This window comes from Hemiscyllium ocellatum, chromosome 9 (assembly GCF_020745735.1).
Source record: "Hemiscyllium ocellatum isolate sHemOce1 chromosome 9, sHemOce1.pat.X.cur, whole genome shotgun sequence".
NCBI classification, from domain to species: Eukaryota; Metazoa; Chordata; class Chondrichthyes; order Orectolobiformes; family Hemiscylliidae; genus Hemiscyllium; species Hemiscyllium ocellatum.
The window spans coordinates 76938064-76957212 of NC_083409.1; the positions used below are offsets into that span (position 1 = coordinate 76938064).

Genomic DNA, 19149 nt, shown 5'->3' on the forward strand with positions numbered 1-19149 from the left:
AGTCCATTTGCAGAAGGGATTTGGATGTGAGCATGAAAGTTAGTAAGTTTGCTAATGACACCAAAATTGGAGGCGTAGTGGAAAGCGAAGAGGATTACCTCAGAGTACAACGGGCTGAGAAGTGGCAGATGGAGTTTAATTTAGATAAATGTAAGGTGCTGCATTTTGGGAAAGCAAATTTTAGCAGAACTTATACACTGAATGGTAAGGTCCTATGGAGTGTTGCTGAACAAAGAGATCTTGGAGTGCAGGTTCATAGCTCCTTGAAAGTGGAGTTGCAGGTAGATAGGATAGCGAAGAAGGTGTTTGGTATGCTTTCCTTTATTGGTCAGAGTACAGGAGTTGGGAGGTCATGCTGCGGCTGTACAGGACATTGGTTAGGCCACTGTTGGAATATTGCATGGAATTCTGGTCTCCTTCTTATCTGAAAGATGTTGTGAAACTTGAGAGGGTTCAGAAAAGATTTACAAGGATGTTGCCAGGCTTGGAGGCTATGAGTAATAGGGAGATGTTGAACAGGCTAGGGCTGTTTTCCCTGGAATGTTGGAGGCTGAGGGGTGACCTTACAGAGATTTATAATATCATGAGGGACATGGTTAGGATAAATAGACAAAGTCTTTTCCCTGGGATTAGGGAGTCCAGAACTAGAGGGCATAGGTTTAGGGTGAGAGGAGAAAGAAATAAAAGAGACCTAAAGGGCAACTTTTTCACTCAGAGAGGGTTTTATGCGTATGGAATGAGCTGCCGGAGGAAGTGGTGGAGGCTAGTACAATTGCAACATTTAAAAGGCATCTGGAGTATATGAATAGGAAGGGTTTGGAGGGATATGTCCAGGTGCCAACAGGTGGGACTAGATTGGGTGAGGATATCTGGTTGGCATGGACAAGTTGGACCAAAGGGTCTGTTTCCGTTCTATACACTTCTATGACTCTAATTGGTGCATCTGTAACTACACTGAAAATTTACACATTTTTATTTTTCTCTGTATTATGGTGTGTACCATTGTTTTATGGGTCCAGAAACTGAAAGTTTCACCAAGGATTTGATTCAGAAATGGGCATTGTCCTAAACCTTCTGGCTCACCTTACATGCTGAAATATACTGTACCACACTAATTTCATTTGCAAATGGAAAATCCTACTTTGCAACCTGACATATCTGAAGAAGAGTCTGTGGACTTGAAACGTTAAAGCTGTTTCTGTCTTTCTGCAGATGCTGCCAAACCTGCTCAATTTCCCCAGCACCTTCTGCTTTTACTTCAATTCTCTGGCATTCACAATTATTGTTTATAGTGCCATCATTCACTGAAGGAATTTTAAAATTCATTTGTGGATCTTGAGCGTCACTGGCTGACCAGCATTGATAGCCGACCCCTATTTGCCTTTGAGAAGGTGGTGGTGAGCTGCTTTCTTAAATCGCTGCAGTCCACTTGCTGTGGGATGACCCACAATGCTAGTAGGGATGAAATTCCAGGATTTAGACCCAACGCCTGTGAAGGAATGGCAGTATATTTCCAAGGCAGGGTGGTGAGTGGCTTGCAGGGGAACTTGCAGGTAGTTGTGTTCCCAAGTACTTGCTGCCCTTGTTCTTCTAGATGGAAGTGGTCATGGGTTTAGAAGGTGCTGTCTAAGGATCTGTGGTGAATTTCTGCAGTGCATCCCACAGATAGTACACACTGCTGCTACTGAGCGCTGGTGGTGGAGGGATTGAATGTTTGCAGATGTGTTGCCAAACAAGTGGGTGACTTTGTCCTGGATGGTGTCAAGCTTCTTGAGTGTTGTTGGACTGCACCCAACCAGGCAAGTGGGGTGTATTCCATCACACTCCTGACTTGTGCCTTGTAGATGGCGGATAGATTTTGGGATGTCAGGAGGAGAGTTACTCGCTGCAGTATCCCTAGTCTCTGACTTGCTCTTGTAGCCATTATATTTATATGATTGAGTCCAGTTGAGTTCCTCTAATTGAGTATTGTGGCACAAATTAATCAAACTATAAAATGAAAGAAATTTTCACCCGTCAAACCAAATCTAGCACAGGTCATGGTGTAAATTCGTAACCATGTTACCAAGCTGTCCAATAAAAATCGGCACATCCTTGGATTTAATAATACACCCTTGACGAAATTCAGGAGAAAGCTTATCTGTTCATAATCTAGCTGGAAGTTGAACTTTGTTGTTTCTATCCCAAATTTGGTCTTTGTTGGACCTCCGTCTCAGACACACAAATAATCATTTGGTCATGGACAACTAAAGTGTTACTGAAAAAAGGGCACATTTTATTGAAATTGTTTGTCTTACATTCATGAGGACATTCTGCAAGAAAATAAATTCTACAATTGGACAACATCTCCCAGATAACAGTGTATGTGTGAAGAATTACACAGACAGCCTACTAGCTGAACGCTTCAGAGAACATCTCCAGGACACCGGCACCAACCAACCCCACCGCCCCATTGCCGAACACTTTAACTCCCCCTCCCATTCTGCCAAGGACATGCAGGTCCTGGGCGTCCTCCATCTTTACTCCCTTACCAAACAACGCCTGGAGGAAGAATGCCTCATCTTCCACCTCGGGACTCTCCAACCCCATGGCATCAATGTGGATTTCACCAGTTTCCTCATTTTCCCTCCCCCACTTTATCCCAGTTCCAATCTTCCAACTCAGCACTGCCCTCATGATTGTCCAAACTGTCTATCTTCCTTCCCACCTATCCACTCCACTTTCCTCTCCAACCTATCACCATTACCCCTACCTCCATCCACCTATCGCACTCTCTGCTACCTTCTCCCTAACCCCACCCCCCCTCCCATTTATCTCTCCACTACCGAGCCTCCTAACCTGATTCTTGATGAAGGGCTCCTGCCCGAAACATCAATTTTCAAGTTCCTCAGATGCTGCCTGACCTGCTGTGCTTTTCCAGCAACACACTCTCGACTCTAATCTCCCAGTTCTCACTTTCGCCTAGCCATTTAGGATTGTCAGTATGACATACTGGTTATGATGTTCAAGAAGGATGAGTTACCGCAGCATTTAAAATATCAAGTGTTTATTAAGGAAGTATTCACAGACGTAATTGTTTCTCTCCAGATGTCCAATGATATCATTACGACATGTGATGGACTCTTAAACTGATGGTTGAACATACATAACCACACAACACTGGTACACATTAATACACATGGCCCAGTTTTTTGTAGACATAAAGAATATGTATACACAGTATGCTTGTTTCAACTCATCAAAACAATTGAAAGCTATTCTGATGAAGGGCTTTTGCCCAAAACGTTGATTTTCTTGCTCCTCGGATGCTGCCCGAATTGCTGTGTTTTTCCAACACCCTTCACAGATGCTGCCAGACCTGCTGAGCTTATGCTGCAACTTCTGTTTTGGTTGGTATTCCTTCACTGACTGCATAATTTGAGTAATTGTGTTTGTTGATATTACAGAGTAATGGAAACAGGTTTAAACTTTTTTTATGAAGAGCTTATAACAGCAGCGATAAACACAAGGATTTGGCTTCTTTGAACAATAACAAAGCATGTAGATGTTAAATACTTATAAATTATTCTTGATCTTAATTGTTGCCAAACACATTTATTTCATTGATAATGTCCCTACCCACCCCCAATCTATTATTTAATTTGACATGTTGAAATATGCCATATCACTTGCCCTTCACTGCTCCCTAGAACATCGTGACACCAAGAACAGCTACGTAAGAATCCTAATCATTGACTACAGTTCAGCCTTGCTGGCAAAACTAAGGACTTCATTATTGACTTTCGGCAGAATGTTACCCATGTCCCCCAACACATTAACAGCACAGAGGTGGAACGAGTGGAAACTGTCAAGATCTGGGAGTGGTCATCCACAACAAGCTTTCTTGGACTCTTCATGTGGATGCATTGGTTACAAAGGCCGAACAACATCTCTTCTTCCTCAGGCAGCTGAGGAAATTTGGCATGATGACGAATACCCTTGCCAACTTTTAAAGGTGCACCCTCGAGAGCATTCTGTCTGGATGTATCACTACCTGGTATGGCAACTGTACCATTCAAAATCGGAGACGGTGACAGAGAGTGGTGAATTTGACCTGGACAATCACAAAGGCCAACTTCTCATCTATAGAATCCATCTACCAGGCCCGCTGTCAAGGAAATGCTGCCAGCATTCTCAAAGATCCATCCCACCCTGGCAATGTTTCTCTGCAACCTCTACCATTGGGGAGAAGGTGCAGAAACCTGAACACACACACACACACACACCAGCCGGTTTCGTAACAGTTTCTACCTGGCTGTTGTTAGAATACTGAATGGACTCACAAACTCTTAACATTCACTTGTACTTGTGTTTTTGTTTTTGCTACTGCTTATCTATTATTACTTATCTGTGCTACTTAACTCTGTGATCTGCCTGTACTGCTCGCAAGACAAAGTTTTTCACTGTGCCTCGGTACAGGTGAAAAATAATTCAATATGTTGAATAATTGTCAACAGTCTGCCACAACCTGCACCCTCTTGACCTACACTTACCCTGGTCCAACACCGACTTTGTAACACATCCTGAGTTCGCAGGATGGAGGTGATGAACCTACAAATTAATGTAATCTTTACGTTGTGGAACGCAATCTGTTTTATTTGTTTTGATAACTTTGAACGTCACACAGATACAAAACATCCTGACAAATAAAATAAGTCTTTGAACACTGCAATTCACGGATTTCAAAATATGTCATTGCAAAATTAACTTATTTTGCTCCTGACCTCTAACACTTCCGGTTTGCTTCGATTCGACGCGTTGTTTGTTTACGTGATGGCGAATCGATGGCGCCTCCTATCGTCCCGGAGGACTCCAACTCGCACCGCCCCCGTCTGTCCCGGAGGACTCTAACCCGCACCGCCCCCGTCAGTCCCGGAGGACTTCAACCCGCACCGCCCCCGTCAGTCCAGGAGGACTTCAACCCGCACCGCCCCCGTCTGTCCCGGAGGACTCCAAATCCGCACCGCCCCCGTCAGTCCCGGAGGACTCCAAATCCGCACCGCCCCCGTCAGTCCCGGAGGACTTCAACCCGCACCGCCCTCGTCTGTCCCGGAGGACTTCAACCCGCACCGCCCTCGTCTGTCCCGGAGGACTCTAACCCGCACCGCCCCCGTCAGTCCCGGAGGACTTCAACCCGCACCGCCCCTGTCTGTCCCGGAGGACTCCACCACGTCGCGCCCCCTTCTGTCCTGGAGGACTCCGCGCTGCACTCGTCTTTCGCGGTGGCCTCCTTCCCCTCACTCGCAGAAGCCGGGGAGGACTCGGCCCCTCCCACCAGCCTTGACGGGAACCCGCCATGCCGGGCTCGATTCCTCCTCCTGGTCAGGGGAGATAAGCCGATGACGGTGAGCGGAATCAGCTCCGTGCGGTGCTCGGGCAGAGCGATGGTGTGTGAGGAGTTTCCCACCGTCTGACAGCTCCGGGGAGGAGGAGGTGGAGGGGGGTCGGCGCGCGGCGCGTGTTGCCTGGAAACGGAGCGATGGCCCATTGCGTTCACCCGAAGCCGGGCCCTGGCCCAGGCCCTGGCCCAGGCCCAGGCTGTGAGGCGGCGCAGTCGGCCTGCGATAAACACGCCCGGCTCCTGCTCTCCCAGATAAACCGCATGAGGGGCCGGGCTGACTTCTGCGATGTGCAGCTGCAGGTGGAGGAGCAGCTTTTCAGCGTGCACAAGCTGATCCTGGCCGCCAGCAGCCCGTACTTCGCTGTGCTGTTCGCAGGAGGGATGCAGGAAACCAGCAAAACTCTCATCCAGATCCACGGAATCGAGGCAGAAACATTCCGCTTACTCCTGGAGTTTATCTACACCGGTAACTGTCCGCGGGACTCGGGTACTTTCTTACAAGACCAAAATAAATTTCAATGGGAATAAAACCCTAGACGAAGGGAGGAAGAAGAGTGTTGTGCTGGCAATATCCCAGGAGCAGGAGAATCGACGTTTCAGGCATAACCCCTTCATCAGGAATGGTCCAAAGTGAAGTCCTGTTTCCAAACTTTTGAAGTAACTCCACAAAGACTGGTATCCTGTCAACAAGTCACTTTTATTTCAATGTACTTAGTGCATGACACCAACAGAGCTCTCAGCGTGAGCAGAATCTCTGACATTCCTGTTTTTTTATTTTCTTGGCACATGTTTGCTGGCCTACCCATGCCATGTTGTAGTTCAGAGTGTTTTCTGCTGCACCTCCAGGTTTAAAGTTGAATTAACTCCACGGAGATCAGTACCCCATCACCAAGTCCCCCTCTTTTTACACATGGAGAGACCCTGGCACTGACCTAGCTCCCTCAGAGCCAGCTCTCAGAGTGAACAGAACACCCCAACACTCCTTTTTTTTTACAGAACCCCTGACCCTCCTGTTTATTTTTTTTCTTGTGTGTGTGCAGGTGTGAGTCACAGTGAAAGACACAAGGTGCATGAATCTTTATTCAAATTTCCACCACCAGGTAGAAGACATTCTTTTTTTTTAAACAATCAAGAGGGGAGTCCTTGACACTGGTCCAGCTCCCTCAAGAGCCAGCTCTCAGAGTGAAAAGAACCTCCGACACTCCTTTTTTTTTCATCCTACACTACTGCCTAACTGTGGTAGTGCTTATTCTTTCCCCCAGCACCCAGGTTTTGTGTTTGCAGGTGTGAGACACAGTTAAAGACACAAGGTGCATGAATCTTTATTCAAATTTCCAACACCAGGAAGAAAAGAAACACCCGAGTGGTCTGTGATAAGCTACTTATTAACCAATTACCAAAGAATTTACAGAAAAATAGTTAACATTTGCAGCTATATACAACAGCAATTTTACAAGGGAGAGGGGTAGCAAGCCAGGCCCCAAACCCTATCGTTCAACCAGTTTACAGGGAAATGAGCTGAAAATGTGTTGCTGGTTAAAGCACAGCAGGTTAGGCAGCATCCAAGAAACAGGAAATTTGACGTTTCGGGCATAAGCCCTTCATCAGGAATGAGGAGAGTGTGCCAAGCAGGCTAAGATAAAAGGTAGGGAAGAGGGACTTGGGGGAGGGGCGATGGAGATGTGATAGGTGGAAGGAGGTCAAGGTGAGGGTGATAGGCTGGGGTGGGGCCGGAGAGGTCAGGAAGAAGATTACAGGTTAGGAGGGCGGTGCTGAGTTGAGGGAACCGACTGAGACAAGGTGTGGGGAGGGGAAATGAGGAAACTGGAGAAATCTGAGTTCATTCCTTGTGGTTGGAGGGTTCCCAGGCGGAAGATGAGGCGCTCCTCCTCCAGCTGTCGTGTTGTTATGTTCTGCCGGTGGAGGAGTCCAAGGACCTGCATGTCTTCGGTGGAGTGGGAGGGAGAGTTAAAATGTTGAGCCACGGGGTGGTTGGGTTGGTTGGTCCGGGTGTCCCAGAGGTGTTCTCTGAAGCGTTCCGCAAGTAAGCGGCCCGTCTCCCCAATATAGAGGAGGCCACATCGGGTGCAGCGGATGCAATAGATGATGTGTGTGGAGGTACAGGTGAACTTGTGGCGGATATGGAAGGATCCCTTGGGGCCTTGGAGGGAAGTGAGGGAGGAGGTGTGGGCGCAAGTTTCACATTTCCTGCGGTTGCAGGGGAAGGTGCCGGGAGTGGAGGTTGGGTTGGTGGGGGGTGTGGACCTGACGAGGGAGTCACGAAGGGAGTGGTCTTTGCGGAACGTTGATAGGGGAGGGGAGGGAAATATATCCCTGGTGGTGGGGTCCGTTTGGAGGTGGCGGAAATGACGGCGGATGATACGTTGTATACAGAGGTTGGTAGGGTGTTAGGTGAGAACCAGTGGGGTTCTGTCTTGGTGGCGGTTGGAGGAGCGGGGCTCAAGGGCGGAGGAGCGGGAAGTGGAGGAGATGCGGTGGAGGGCATCGTCGATCACGTCTGGGGGGAATCTGCGGTCCTTGAAGAAGGAGGCCATCTGGGCTGTGCGGTGTTGGAACTGCTTGGCACACTCTCCTCATTCCTGATGAAGGGCTTATGCCTGAAACGTCGAATTTCCTATTCCTTGGATTCCTCATTTCCCCTCCCCCCACTTTGTCTCAGTCGGTTCCCTCAACTCAGCACCGCCCTCCTAACCTGCAATCTTCTTCCTGACCTCTCCGCCCCCACCCCACTCCGGCCTATCACTCTCACCTTCACCTCCTTCCACCTATCACATCTCCATCGCCCCTCCCCCAAGTCCCTCCTCCCTACCTTTTATCTTAGCCTGCTTGGCACACTCTCCTCATTCCTGATGAAGGGCTTATGCCCGAAACGTCGAATTTCCTATTCCTTGGATGCTGCCTAACCTGCTGTGCTTTAACCAGCAACACATTTTCAGCTGTGATCTCCAGCATCTGCAGACCTCATTTTTTACCCTTACAGGGAAATGAGGACAACCCCCAAATCCCAGTTTCAAATATGAAAAGACATCAACAATGATATTTGTACATGAGACAATCCTGTTACATAAAAATCGTGCATACAATACAGACCCAACAAAGCCCCGTCCCTCCCACCTTCCGTCCACTCTAAGGGAGCCCGTCACGATGCACCTTCTGGCTCTCGGTCCACTCAATGCCACTTCCAGTTCTCGGTCCGCCCTGACACACCTTTCAACCACCTCTCAGACAGTCCGCCCCGGTACCTCCCCGGGGGGACAGTGGTCAGCACGGCCTACCCATCTTCAGGCTTCACTAATCACCCTCAGCACCTTTTGACCACCTCTAGAACAGCCCACCCCGATACCCGCTCGGGGTGACAGCACTGAGGATGGCTACCTGTCTTCTGGCAATGTCTGTCAGCCAGGACCCCCTGATTAGACCAGGTTAAACAACTCTAATCAGAGAATGCATATTCTATTAGATGCATTTCACTGAACTGTCCTAGTTACTGCGTCCCTCTGCCTCTAAGTCCTGGAACATAGGCCCATTCTTTTTCCTGTAGCTTCTCCTGTGGCATTTTTTTGTCAGGTCCGGTTCCTCAGACAGTACCTCAGACATTGGTGATGTGTACTGGACAGTAGCCCATCTCTTGCACCCAGAGCATTTCGACTGAACCTCATCTTCAGGCAGTAATGGTGTTGAGGCTGTGACGTCTGCAGTGTCCATCTTGTCCTGATTTCTTCAATGCTAGGTGGGCTGTAGGGGAGGCGGGGGGGCATTAGCGTAATGGTTCTGAGAGCCTTTCCAGATGTTCTGAGACGCCAAATATGTTTTGCTCCTACCCTGTATTTTGTGAGGTTGCAGCCTTCATGTGGTCCATATGCTTGTTGAGGACCACTTCACCTACCTGAACTTTGAATGGCACAGGACTTGACCTTGTGTCAGTTGTGCCTCTTACCCATGCAGGACCATTTCCATGGTTTCGACACCAAACTTCATCCCCTGACAAAAGTGCCTTTCTTGTTGAGAGGAGTCTTACGTCCAGCATTGGTGTTCCTGATTCTATTTCTTTAAATCTGCCTTCGTAGTGTTAACCCCTGAGGTAATTAAACCAGACACTCTGAAAACCTCACCTCTCCTCGCAATGTTAAAATATGAGTGACAGAAAACTCCTAAATTCCACTATTTCAAGAAAAATAACAATTTATATTATTAATTCCAATCATGAACACTAAGCAGCAGCTATTCACAAATCCAAACCTTCCCTTTTCTTAACTACTTACTTTCTGGCCCCAGTGCCATAAAAATAGGCTGTTCTAATAATACACTTGTTAAACATTACACTAACTTAATATCATGATCACACAGTCTCTGTCTTGTCCGCTGTCTTCAATCTTCCGGCTTCTGATCTCCCTGGGTTGTCATCTTTTTTGCTGCTCATATGTTTTACATGAAAAGGTAGTTTTGATAGGGATTCCCTAACATATCGCTCTCATTTCTTTGAGACCATCAAGTTAGATGGGCAATTATCTGTCCGATTCAACAGCATTTGCTCCCTGATCAATGGCAGTTGCTCTCTGACCAATTTTCAAAATGCCAGTGTTTTGTTTAATATTCCAATGACACATCTGGGTGGCAAAATAATAAAATTCACATTCCATTGGATTTTAATATCCTGGGTGTAATTTAAAGTGATTGGTTAAATTTGAATTGTTCTCAAAACAGCACCAAAACTCATTTAACAGCTATTTGCTAAGTGTATCTATTTTGGAATAGTTCATCTCCCAGCCTTTCCATTTGGGCAGCTGAGCCTGCACTTCAAAATTCAGAAAACACTTTCTATTTTACTCAATTCAGGCCTAGTGGGATACTCTTTCTATCTAGAATCCACATACCAGCAGTAACTACAGTGGCCTGCCAGCTCATATGTTTGAGAAAATTTTCACATTTTGGCTGAGGCTTGGCTTTGTTTTGGGCTTTTGCTGTGGGCTGACCAAGAGTCCCTCTGTTCCAGATATGTCCTGATTGGGGCAGTGCAATAACTTTCACTTGAGTGGTGTTTCCCAAGCTCAGTCACCCTGGCGAGGGTGTTCACTTTCATCAGAATAGGTGGCACAGTGGTTAGCACTGCTGCCTCACAGCGCCTGAAGACCCGGGTTCAATTCCCGACTCAGGCGACTGACTGTGTGGAGTTTGCACATTCTCCCCGTGTCTGCGTGGGTTTCCTCCGGGTGCTCCGGTTTCCTCCCACAGTCCAAAGATGTGCGGGTCAGGTGAATTGGCCATGCTAAATTGCCCGTAGTGTTAGGTAAGGGGTAAATATAAGGGTATGGGTATGGGTGGGTTGCGCTTCGGCGGGTCGGTGTGGACTTGTTGGGCCGAAGGGCCTGTTTCCACACTGTAAGTAATCTAAGACAATATCTGGTAACTCAAACTCCACTGGCTACATTTTCTAATGACAAAGCCAGTTGTGTGCCTGTTTAAAGTCCAGGTCAGTTTCAACTAATACGCAGTTTTGCATGGTCACGTCATTGATCCCACACACCAAATGGCATCTCACTTATGGTTAAACCAAAACACATGCCTCTGCCAGTCATCTTACCCTACTCAAAAATCGTGCAATGAATTCATCTCATTCTCAAACTGCCGAGTAAAATCAATAGCACCTCAGAATTAGAGGAGGCTTGAGGTTGTAATATGCCTTAGCTAAATCCATCACCTCTTAAAAGGTTTTAGTGTTTGATGCCTCATGGAACGTTAGGCTCCTAATAATTGAAAAAGCTGCAGGTCCACAAGCAGTCAGGTGAATTATTTGTTGCTTTTTGTCCACCTTAATGCCGTTTGCCCTGAAAGAAGACTGCATTCTTTCCACAGGCTGAGCCAATCTTCGACAATAAGATCAAACTAATCAAGCTTACCAACAGCATGATATCAGAAATGTTTACCTTAACTCAAAGTCAATTGTTGCGAGCGAATCTCTTCAGGGGCGTGTTTTCTCATCATCACTGAAATAACTCCACGAAGGCCGGTGTCCTGTTATCAAGTCACCCTTTATTTACATGTGTTTAGCACATGACACCAACCCAGCTAGCTCTGAGAATGAGCAGGATCCCTGATATTCCTGTTTATATCTTTCAGCCTGTTCTCCCTGATTGGACCGGATTAAAACCAGTCAGGGAACTCATGTTCTATGAGATCCACCTGGCTGATCACATTCCAATCATGACAACTTTAAGATCAAGCTTTGGGCCATCTAACATCTCTTTAAATGATTCTACTCTTTTTACTGATGAAGAGGTTATGCTTGAAACTTCGACTCTCCTGCTCCTCGGATACTGCCTGACGTGCAGTCCTTTTCCAGCACTACACTTTTTGACTCTGATCTTCAGCATCTGCAGTCCCCACTTTCTTCTACTCCTTTTATATTTGACGTTCACTGTAAAGAACCTTGGCACTTTTTCTGAATTGGAGAAACTATATAAATGTAAATTATTAAAACAGTGTAGCTTTTTACAAACATATTTTGTCCTAATTTCTTAGTTGAAGACTGTTGTACACCAGAAGTTTTTATCTATTTTTTCTCTTTACAACTGTTCTTTTTACCACTGCTGAAGGAAGAGATTTTTGCTAACCATATTCAGTCGATAAATTGATTACACATGCAACTAGATTTTCAAGATTTATTGTCTCAAAACTTAAGTAACACAAAATTACCAGATTAAGATTAAATTTAGTTAGAATTAATTTGATGAATTTGTATATTATGCAGATATGTTAGCAAGTCTTTACCACTTTTATATTTGCCATAACAAAGATTGTAAAGCAAGAAAGTTATCTTAAAATTACAGACTAATTCGAAATGGATGTCTGTCATCCAGACAATGTTACAGAGGTGGAAATATGGGATATAAGTGTTAAGAGGTCAGAAGTTAATGTTGTAGTTGAATATGGTATCAAAATGGTAAAACTGGTGTAACAGAGCTGAAAATGTGTTGCTGGAAAAGCGCAACAGGTCAGGCAGCATCCAAGGAGCAGGAGAATCGACGTTTCGGGCATGAGCTCCTTGGATGCTGCCTGACCTGCTGAGCTTTTCCAGCAACACATTTTCAGCTCTGATCTCCAGCATCTGCAGTCCTCACTTTCTCCTAAACTGGCCTAACATCCTCAGATAGTTGCCAATGAGAGCAATGGAGTTGGTAGATGGAGAAGCGACTCTGTGGTGGACGCTGAAAACATTGGCTTCAGTTTTTCTGATATTTAGTTGGAGGAAATTTCAGCTCACCCAGTATTGAATGTCGCAGAAGGAGTCTGATAAGTGAGCAATAGTGGAGAGGTTGAGAGAAATGGTAATGCAGAGATGGATGCTGTCAGTCACATTAAAAACACTAACACTTTTAAGATGACGTTGCTGCAGAATGGTGTGTACATGAAAAATAGTTGGGGGGGCTAAGGATAGATTCCTGGGGATACCGGAAGTAATGGTCAGGGAGCAGGAAGAGAAGCCAATACAAGTGATTTATTACATTATAATTAGATAACAATGGAATCAGGTAATAGCTATTCCACCCAGCAGGGTGGCGTGGTCAGCTGTATCAAAGCTTGCAGACACTTCAAGAAGGGTAATGAGGAAAGGCTTATCCTTGTCACAGTCACATAAAATGTACTTTGGAGGGTCGGTGCAGACCTAATGGGTTGAATACCTCAATTTGCACTATTGGGATTCTATGACTTTAGAGTGGAAAGGGAGTACAGAGATTTGGTGGCAGTTTGCAAGGATGGTATGTCCAAGGGTAATATCTGAAGAGAGAATCATTAACCTTATCACCCAAAACTGGGACCAGGAAGGGAAGTTGTATGGTGAGCAGTTTAGAGGTGAAAGGGTCAAAGGAGCAGAAGATAGTGCTATGAGCATGATGAACTTGCTTCAAGAAGATGTGTTTTTTGTTGAAAAAAGAAGTTGGAGTTTTGCATTCTACCAGAGCCTCATGGTTCCAGACTTCATTTATGGAACAAAGCTAGAATAGAGAGACAAGTGCATGTTTTTACACAGAACATTTAACAAATGAAAATGTTCCAGAAATTGATGAGCATTTGTTGTCCTCCACATGAAGACAAAATTCATATTGTTATGAAGGAGCCTAAGCAAAAGCTAGAACTGAGGGTAGAAGAAGTTAAAGTGAAAACTGTGATCCCGTCCCTGACATGAGACTGGTGGTCAGGATTGTTGAAAGTTGGTTCTGTCAGCCACCGGACATCTCTGTAGATGTTCTGAAGATTTTTTTTAAAAAATTAACCTATTTTTCCTCATCAACCTGTTGAGAGATATTATACACCTCTGGAAGGGGTGGACTTTTAGATTAGATTAGATTAGATTACTTACAGTGTGGAAACAGGCCCTTCGGCCCAACAAGTCCACACCGACCCGCCGAAGCGCAACCCACCCATACCCCTACATTTACCCCTTACCTAACACTACGGGCAATTTAGCATGGCCAATTCACCTGACCCGCACATCTTTGGACTGTGGGAGGAAACCGGAGCACCCGGAGGAAACCCACACAGACACGGGGAGAATGTGCAAACTCCACACAGTCAGTCGCCTGAGTCGGGAATTGAACCCGGCTCTCAGGCGCTGTGAGGCAGCAATGCTAACCACTGTGCCACCGTGACTTGAACCTGGTCCTCTAGGTCTGGGGTGGGCACACTGCCACTGTGCCACAAGAGAACCTTCCACAGATTGCTGTCCTCAACCTAAGTATTATCAGCTGCATCTTCAAATATCTTCCCTCTGTCATCACGTCAGATGTGGGATAACTGTAAATTGTGGAATTCCCTTCTAAAGCCTCTCTGACTCCCTAAATGTTTTCCTTCTTTACGATTCTCCTTTTATCTCTCTGATCAAGTCTTTGGCCACCTGCCATTATATCTGCTAAAGTGATTCAGTGTCAGATACCTTAAAATGCTTTATTTTTAAATTTAAAAATGCAATATAAATACAAGTTGCTGTTGTTATTTCAGTGATTCAATTTATTTACGACTTAGTCAAAAATGAAGCAGTCCATACCAGCCTTTAACTTTATATAATCTGGGCTCACCCATATCAGCTATCTAACATTTACCTAGCTAGGCATATGAGAAGATAACTTCCTGATGAAACGCTTTTGCCCAAAACATCGATTTTCCAACTCCTCGAATGCTGCCTGACCTGCTGTGCTTTTCCAACACCTTGAATCTTGACTAATCTCCAGCATCTACTGTACCCACTTCTGCCTATATGCCAAGATAATGCCCATATAAACTTTCAATAGTAGTAACATAACCAATGTCCACAACAAATGTTGCCAAACAAAGATCTAGGGGTACAGGTGCATAGTTCTTTCAAAGTGGAGTTTCAGGTAGACAGGATAGTGAAGAAGGCATTTGGCGCGCTTGCCTTCATTGGTCAGAACATTGAGTTTCATTAATGTGAATTGGCTGTGACATGATTGACGAATTGACACTGTTTCTAAAGCGCAAACTTTTAAAGTGTGTCATGGTTGTATTGCGATTCTCGCCCCACTAGTTTCAATTGTGGTGTTATTGATCAATTTACTTATACCGTGGGATTGCATGAGAATAGAACTGCCACGCTATAGCAGAACTGACTATAGGAGTTGACATGTCATGTTATGAGGCCACTTTTAGATTACTGTGTAAAATTCTGGTTGCCCTTCTATAGGATGGATGTTGCTAAACCTGAGAGGGTGCAGAAAAGATTTGTAAGGATTTATAAGGATGTTACCGGGACTGGGAAGGTTTGAGTTATAGGGTGAGGCTGAATAGGTTAGGACCTTTTTCCCTGGACCACTGGAGGCTGAGGGTGACCTTTCAGAGGTTTATAAAATCATGAGGGGCTTGGATATGGTGCAGAGCCAAGATTTTTTCCTAATGTGTGTGGCAGTGCAAAACTAGAGGGCAAAGGTTTAATTTGATAGAGGCAAGATTTAAAAAGGAACTGAGAGTTAACTTTTTAAACAGAGGGTGGCATGTTTATGGAACAAGCTGCCAGAGGAAGTAGTGGAGGCAGATGCAATTACAACATTTAAAAGGCATTTAGATGGGTATATGAATAGGAAGGGTTTAGAGGATATGGGACAAATGCTGGCAAATGGGATGAGGTTAGATTGGAGTATCTGGTTGGTGCAGACGAATTGGACTGAAGGGTCTATTTGGTGTTGTATAGTTCTTTGACTGATCCAACCATGTCAATAGCACAACAACAGGAGTAGAGACGAAGCTGGACTAGTGCTGCCTCAACTCCTGAAGTCTCGGCCACCCGGTTTGCACTCTGACTTGTGGCTTGCATAGATGGGTGCAGTTGAAACAACACTGAATTAGGTTAATTAGAACAAGGATAGAGCAGATTGCTTTATTGGTGCACCAGGAATTGTATTCCTTCATTTAACTCCTGCATCACTAGTACACTTTGTCTGTCATATGCGTGATCAGCGGGAGACTCTGCAGTGACTCATTAGATTACTTATCACCCAAAGTGACAAACGCCAGTGTTAGGGGAATATGGAGCTCTCCAAGTTATCACGCTGATGTGAACACATATTGCTTCTTCATCTTTGCATGGTCCAAGTTGAATAACTTCCTTCTCTAACACAATTTCTGAGCATTGTCAAGAGGAAAATATCAACCATTACCTTGCTAGGGAACAGATATAATTGCATGTGAAATGTTGTTCGACAGCAATAAAATCATTAAAAATGTATCAATCTCAGTGAGAGCTGAGCTAGCTGATAGATTGACGACTGTATAATGAACTCAAAAATATGCTGACAACTCTGCTTTGAGTGCCTGTTCTGTTGAAGTTGTGTTTTTATTACAGAGTAGTTACTTTTGCAGATTTTAATTTGAAGTCGCATTAGAGTGATATGAACAGGTTCACTCCTGAAATTGCCAAGCTTACTCCTGAGTGGTTGTATTGTATGGACTTTAAAACGCATGTTCTTTCTTCTTTGCCATGTTAAACAGGTATCATTGATGTCAGCGTCAAAAATGTACAAGAAGTGATCCTTGCAGCGGATATGTTGCAGTTAACTGAGATTGTGAACATGTGCAGTACCTTTTTAAAAGGGCAAGTTGATCCCTCAAACTGTGTTGGAATTTATCAATTTGCTGAGCAAATTGCATGTCATGATCTTATGGAGTTCAGTGAAAGCTACATTTATGTGCACTTCCTGGAGGTATGTAAAACTGAGGAATTTATGGGATTAGAGAAAGATCAACTTGTAAAGATATTAAAAAGTGAAGAACTCCACATTGAAGATGAATATCAAGTTTTCACAACTGCTATGGAATGGGTACTCAAAGACATGGGCAAAAGGAAAAAATATGTGATTGAAATTCTGGATCCTGTTCGATTTCCTCTATTGTCTTCACGAAGATTATTCAAGTACATTGAAGGTAGGATAAGGTTTTGAGTATTTTATATTCTTTAAGTTGTGAACACTTTGCAGCATCTTATTCCTTTGCAAAATCAATATACAAGTGGAACCTTGCTTAGTGCAAATTGGCTTCTATATTCCTCTGATTTACTTGAATGACTATCGTATAATGGCTTAGTTGCTGCTTATATAGCCACGTGCGCCTGGAGAAATTACTTTGAAAGGTATCACAGACAAGTAACTCTGTGTTTGTTTAATATCCACATACATTTATTTTGTATCAGGACATTGCAGGATAGCATTTCTTCCCAGTCCAGGAAGAATGAGGCTAGTTGCAAAATAGCTCCAGTTGTCTCAGATTCTCCCTGTAATCTCTAAATTGTAGATCTGTTACTGTCTTTGGGCACCATTAGGCTTTAGACCTCAATACTGACTACTGTTCCAAGCTTGTACGTAGGAGTTGAATGCCAGATGTCACACGAAGTGAGAGAGACTGCTCATGATGTTAAAGCCGCATTTGAACAAGTATGACATCATGAATCCCTATTAGAATTGAGGTCAGTGGGAATTGAGGGGAATGCACTCTACTGGTTGAAGTCACACCTAGCACAAAGGAAGACTAGTTGTGGCTGATGGTCAATCATATCCCAAAATGTGGTTACAAGAGTTCTTGAGGTTATGCATGGGGTGGTATGTCTATGGAATGAGCTGCCAGAGGAAATGATGGAGGCTGGTACAATTGCAACATTTAAAGGGCATCTGGATGGGTGTATGAATAGGAAGGGTTTGGAGGGATATGGGCCAGGTGCGGGCAGGTGGGACTAGATTGGGTTGGGATATCTGGTCGGAAGGGACTGAAGGGTCCATTTCCATGCTGTACCTCTCTATGACTCTATGACTTTAGTGACTTAGATTGCCTTCATTTGATTGCCTCAATAATGATCTTTCATCCATCATACAGTCAGAAATGGGATTTGATTTTGTTTTTGTTTGCAGTAGTCATTCCACTCATGATTTCTCAGATAATGAAGCAGTGCACATCCACATGCAGTAATACCTGTACCACGTTCTTCCTTAGACTGGTATAATCAAATGGTTGCAGCACAGGTGGAGGCCATGGAGCTGGATGTGTTTGTGTTGCCTCTTCAAAGGAACAGTTTATTGGGTGCTGCTTCCCTGCTTATTTCTGTAGTCCTACAAATTATTAATTTTTCAGATAATGATCCTGATGCTTTTTGAAAGTTTCAGTTGACCTTTTAAATCTATGTCAGCTGATTCTCCATCTTTCCACAATGAACATAGTTTCTATCTATCTGCTGTGTTCTCTCATAATTCTGAATACCTCTATTAAATATGCGGCAAGAAACATTCACACCACATAGGTGCCAAACAATGACTATTTCCAACAAGAGAGAATTCAGCTGTTTCCCTTTGACATTAACATTGCTGAATTGCTCAATTTCAGCATCTGAGTGTTATTATTGACCTAGTTTTCTTGACAGCATTTTTAGATGTCAGATGGTTGGTACAGTTAAATGTGATGGAATATTCTTCACTTGTCTCACTGAGTACAAATCCAAAAAAAGAAGCTTGACACTGGACAGGCCAGAGCAGCATGCTGATTGTTAACCCATGCACTACATTAAACATTCAGTCCTCCCATCACAGTGCCATCTGTGTGTGCTGCCTACAAAGTATACTGCAACAATTCATCCAGGATTCTTTTGCTGCACCTTCCAAACCTGTGACCTGTGCTATCTAGAAGGATGTTGGCAACAGGTGTATGGAAACACTGCCATCTGCAAGTTCCAACCATCCTGACTTCGAATTCCCTTCCTACCAGCACCATGGGTAAACCTATCCCACATGGTCTGTAGTAGCTCAAGAGGGTGACTTAACACTGCTTTTTTGAGTGAAATCATGGATGTTTAATAACAATTTGTGCATCAGAACATCATTGGTTAGGTGAGCATTTGTTATTCAGTCCTAATTTCCATTGAGAAAATGAGGATTATAAGACATAGGAGCAGAATTAGACCAATCAAGTCTGGTCCACCATTTGATCATGGCTGATATGTTTTTCATCCCATTCTCCTGCCTTCCTCCTGTAACCCTTGATCCCCTTAACATTCAAGAACCTATCTATCTCTGTCTTAAATGTACTCAATGATTTGGGCTCCACAGTCCTGTGCGGTAATGAGTTCCACAGAGATCTGTTTCTTGGTTAAGTTTCTAAAATAAAAGATAGCTATTAAATTATCCTAGAGCAATGGTTTTGAGCAGTAAGACTGTACTAATGCTGAATATTTGAGAAAGAGTGTTCTGATTTTTTTCCAT

At 44.5% G+C, this 19149-nt stretch overlaps 1 protein-coding gene across 2 annotated transcripts in view; it reads left to right on the forward strand.

Moving 5' to 3' along the window:
* Positions 1-5288: 5288 nt before the first annotated feature.
* The window catches only part of ipp (intracisternal A particle-promoted polypeptide), a 28193-nt gene continuing 14332 nt past the window's right edge, over positions 5289-19149 (forward strand). The window contains exons 1-2 of one of the 2 annotated variants that reach the window (XM_060830485.1): positions 5289-5846; positions 16400-16831. In XM_060830485.1, the coding sequence (XP_060686468.1) occupies positions 5519-5846; positions 16400-16831 (760 nt within the window). In that variant the 5' untranslated portion in view covers positions 5289-5518. The remainder of the gene's footprint in view (positions 5847-16399; positions 16832-19149) is intronic. The other variant, XM_060830484.1, reaches the window with a different exon arrangement.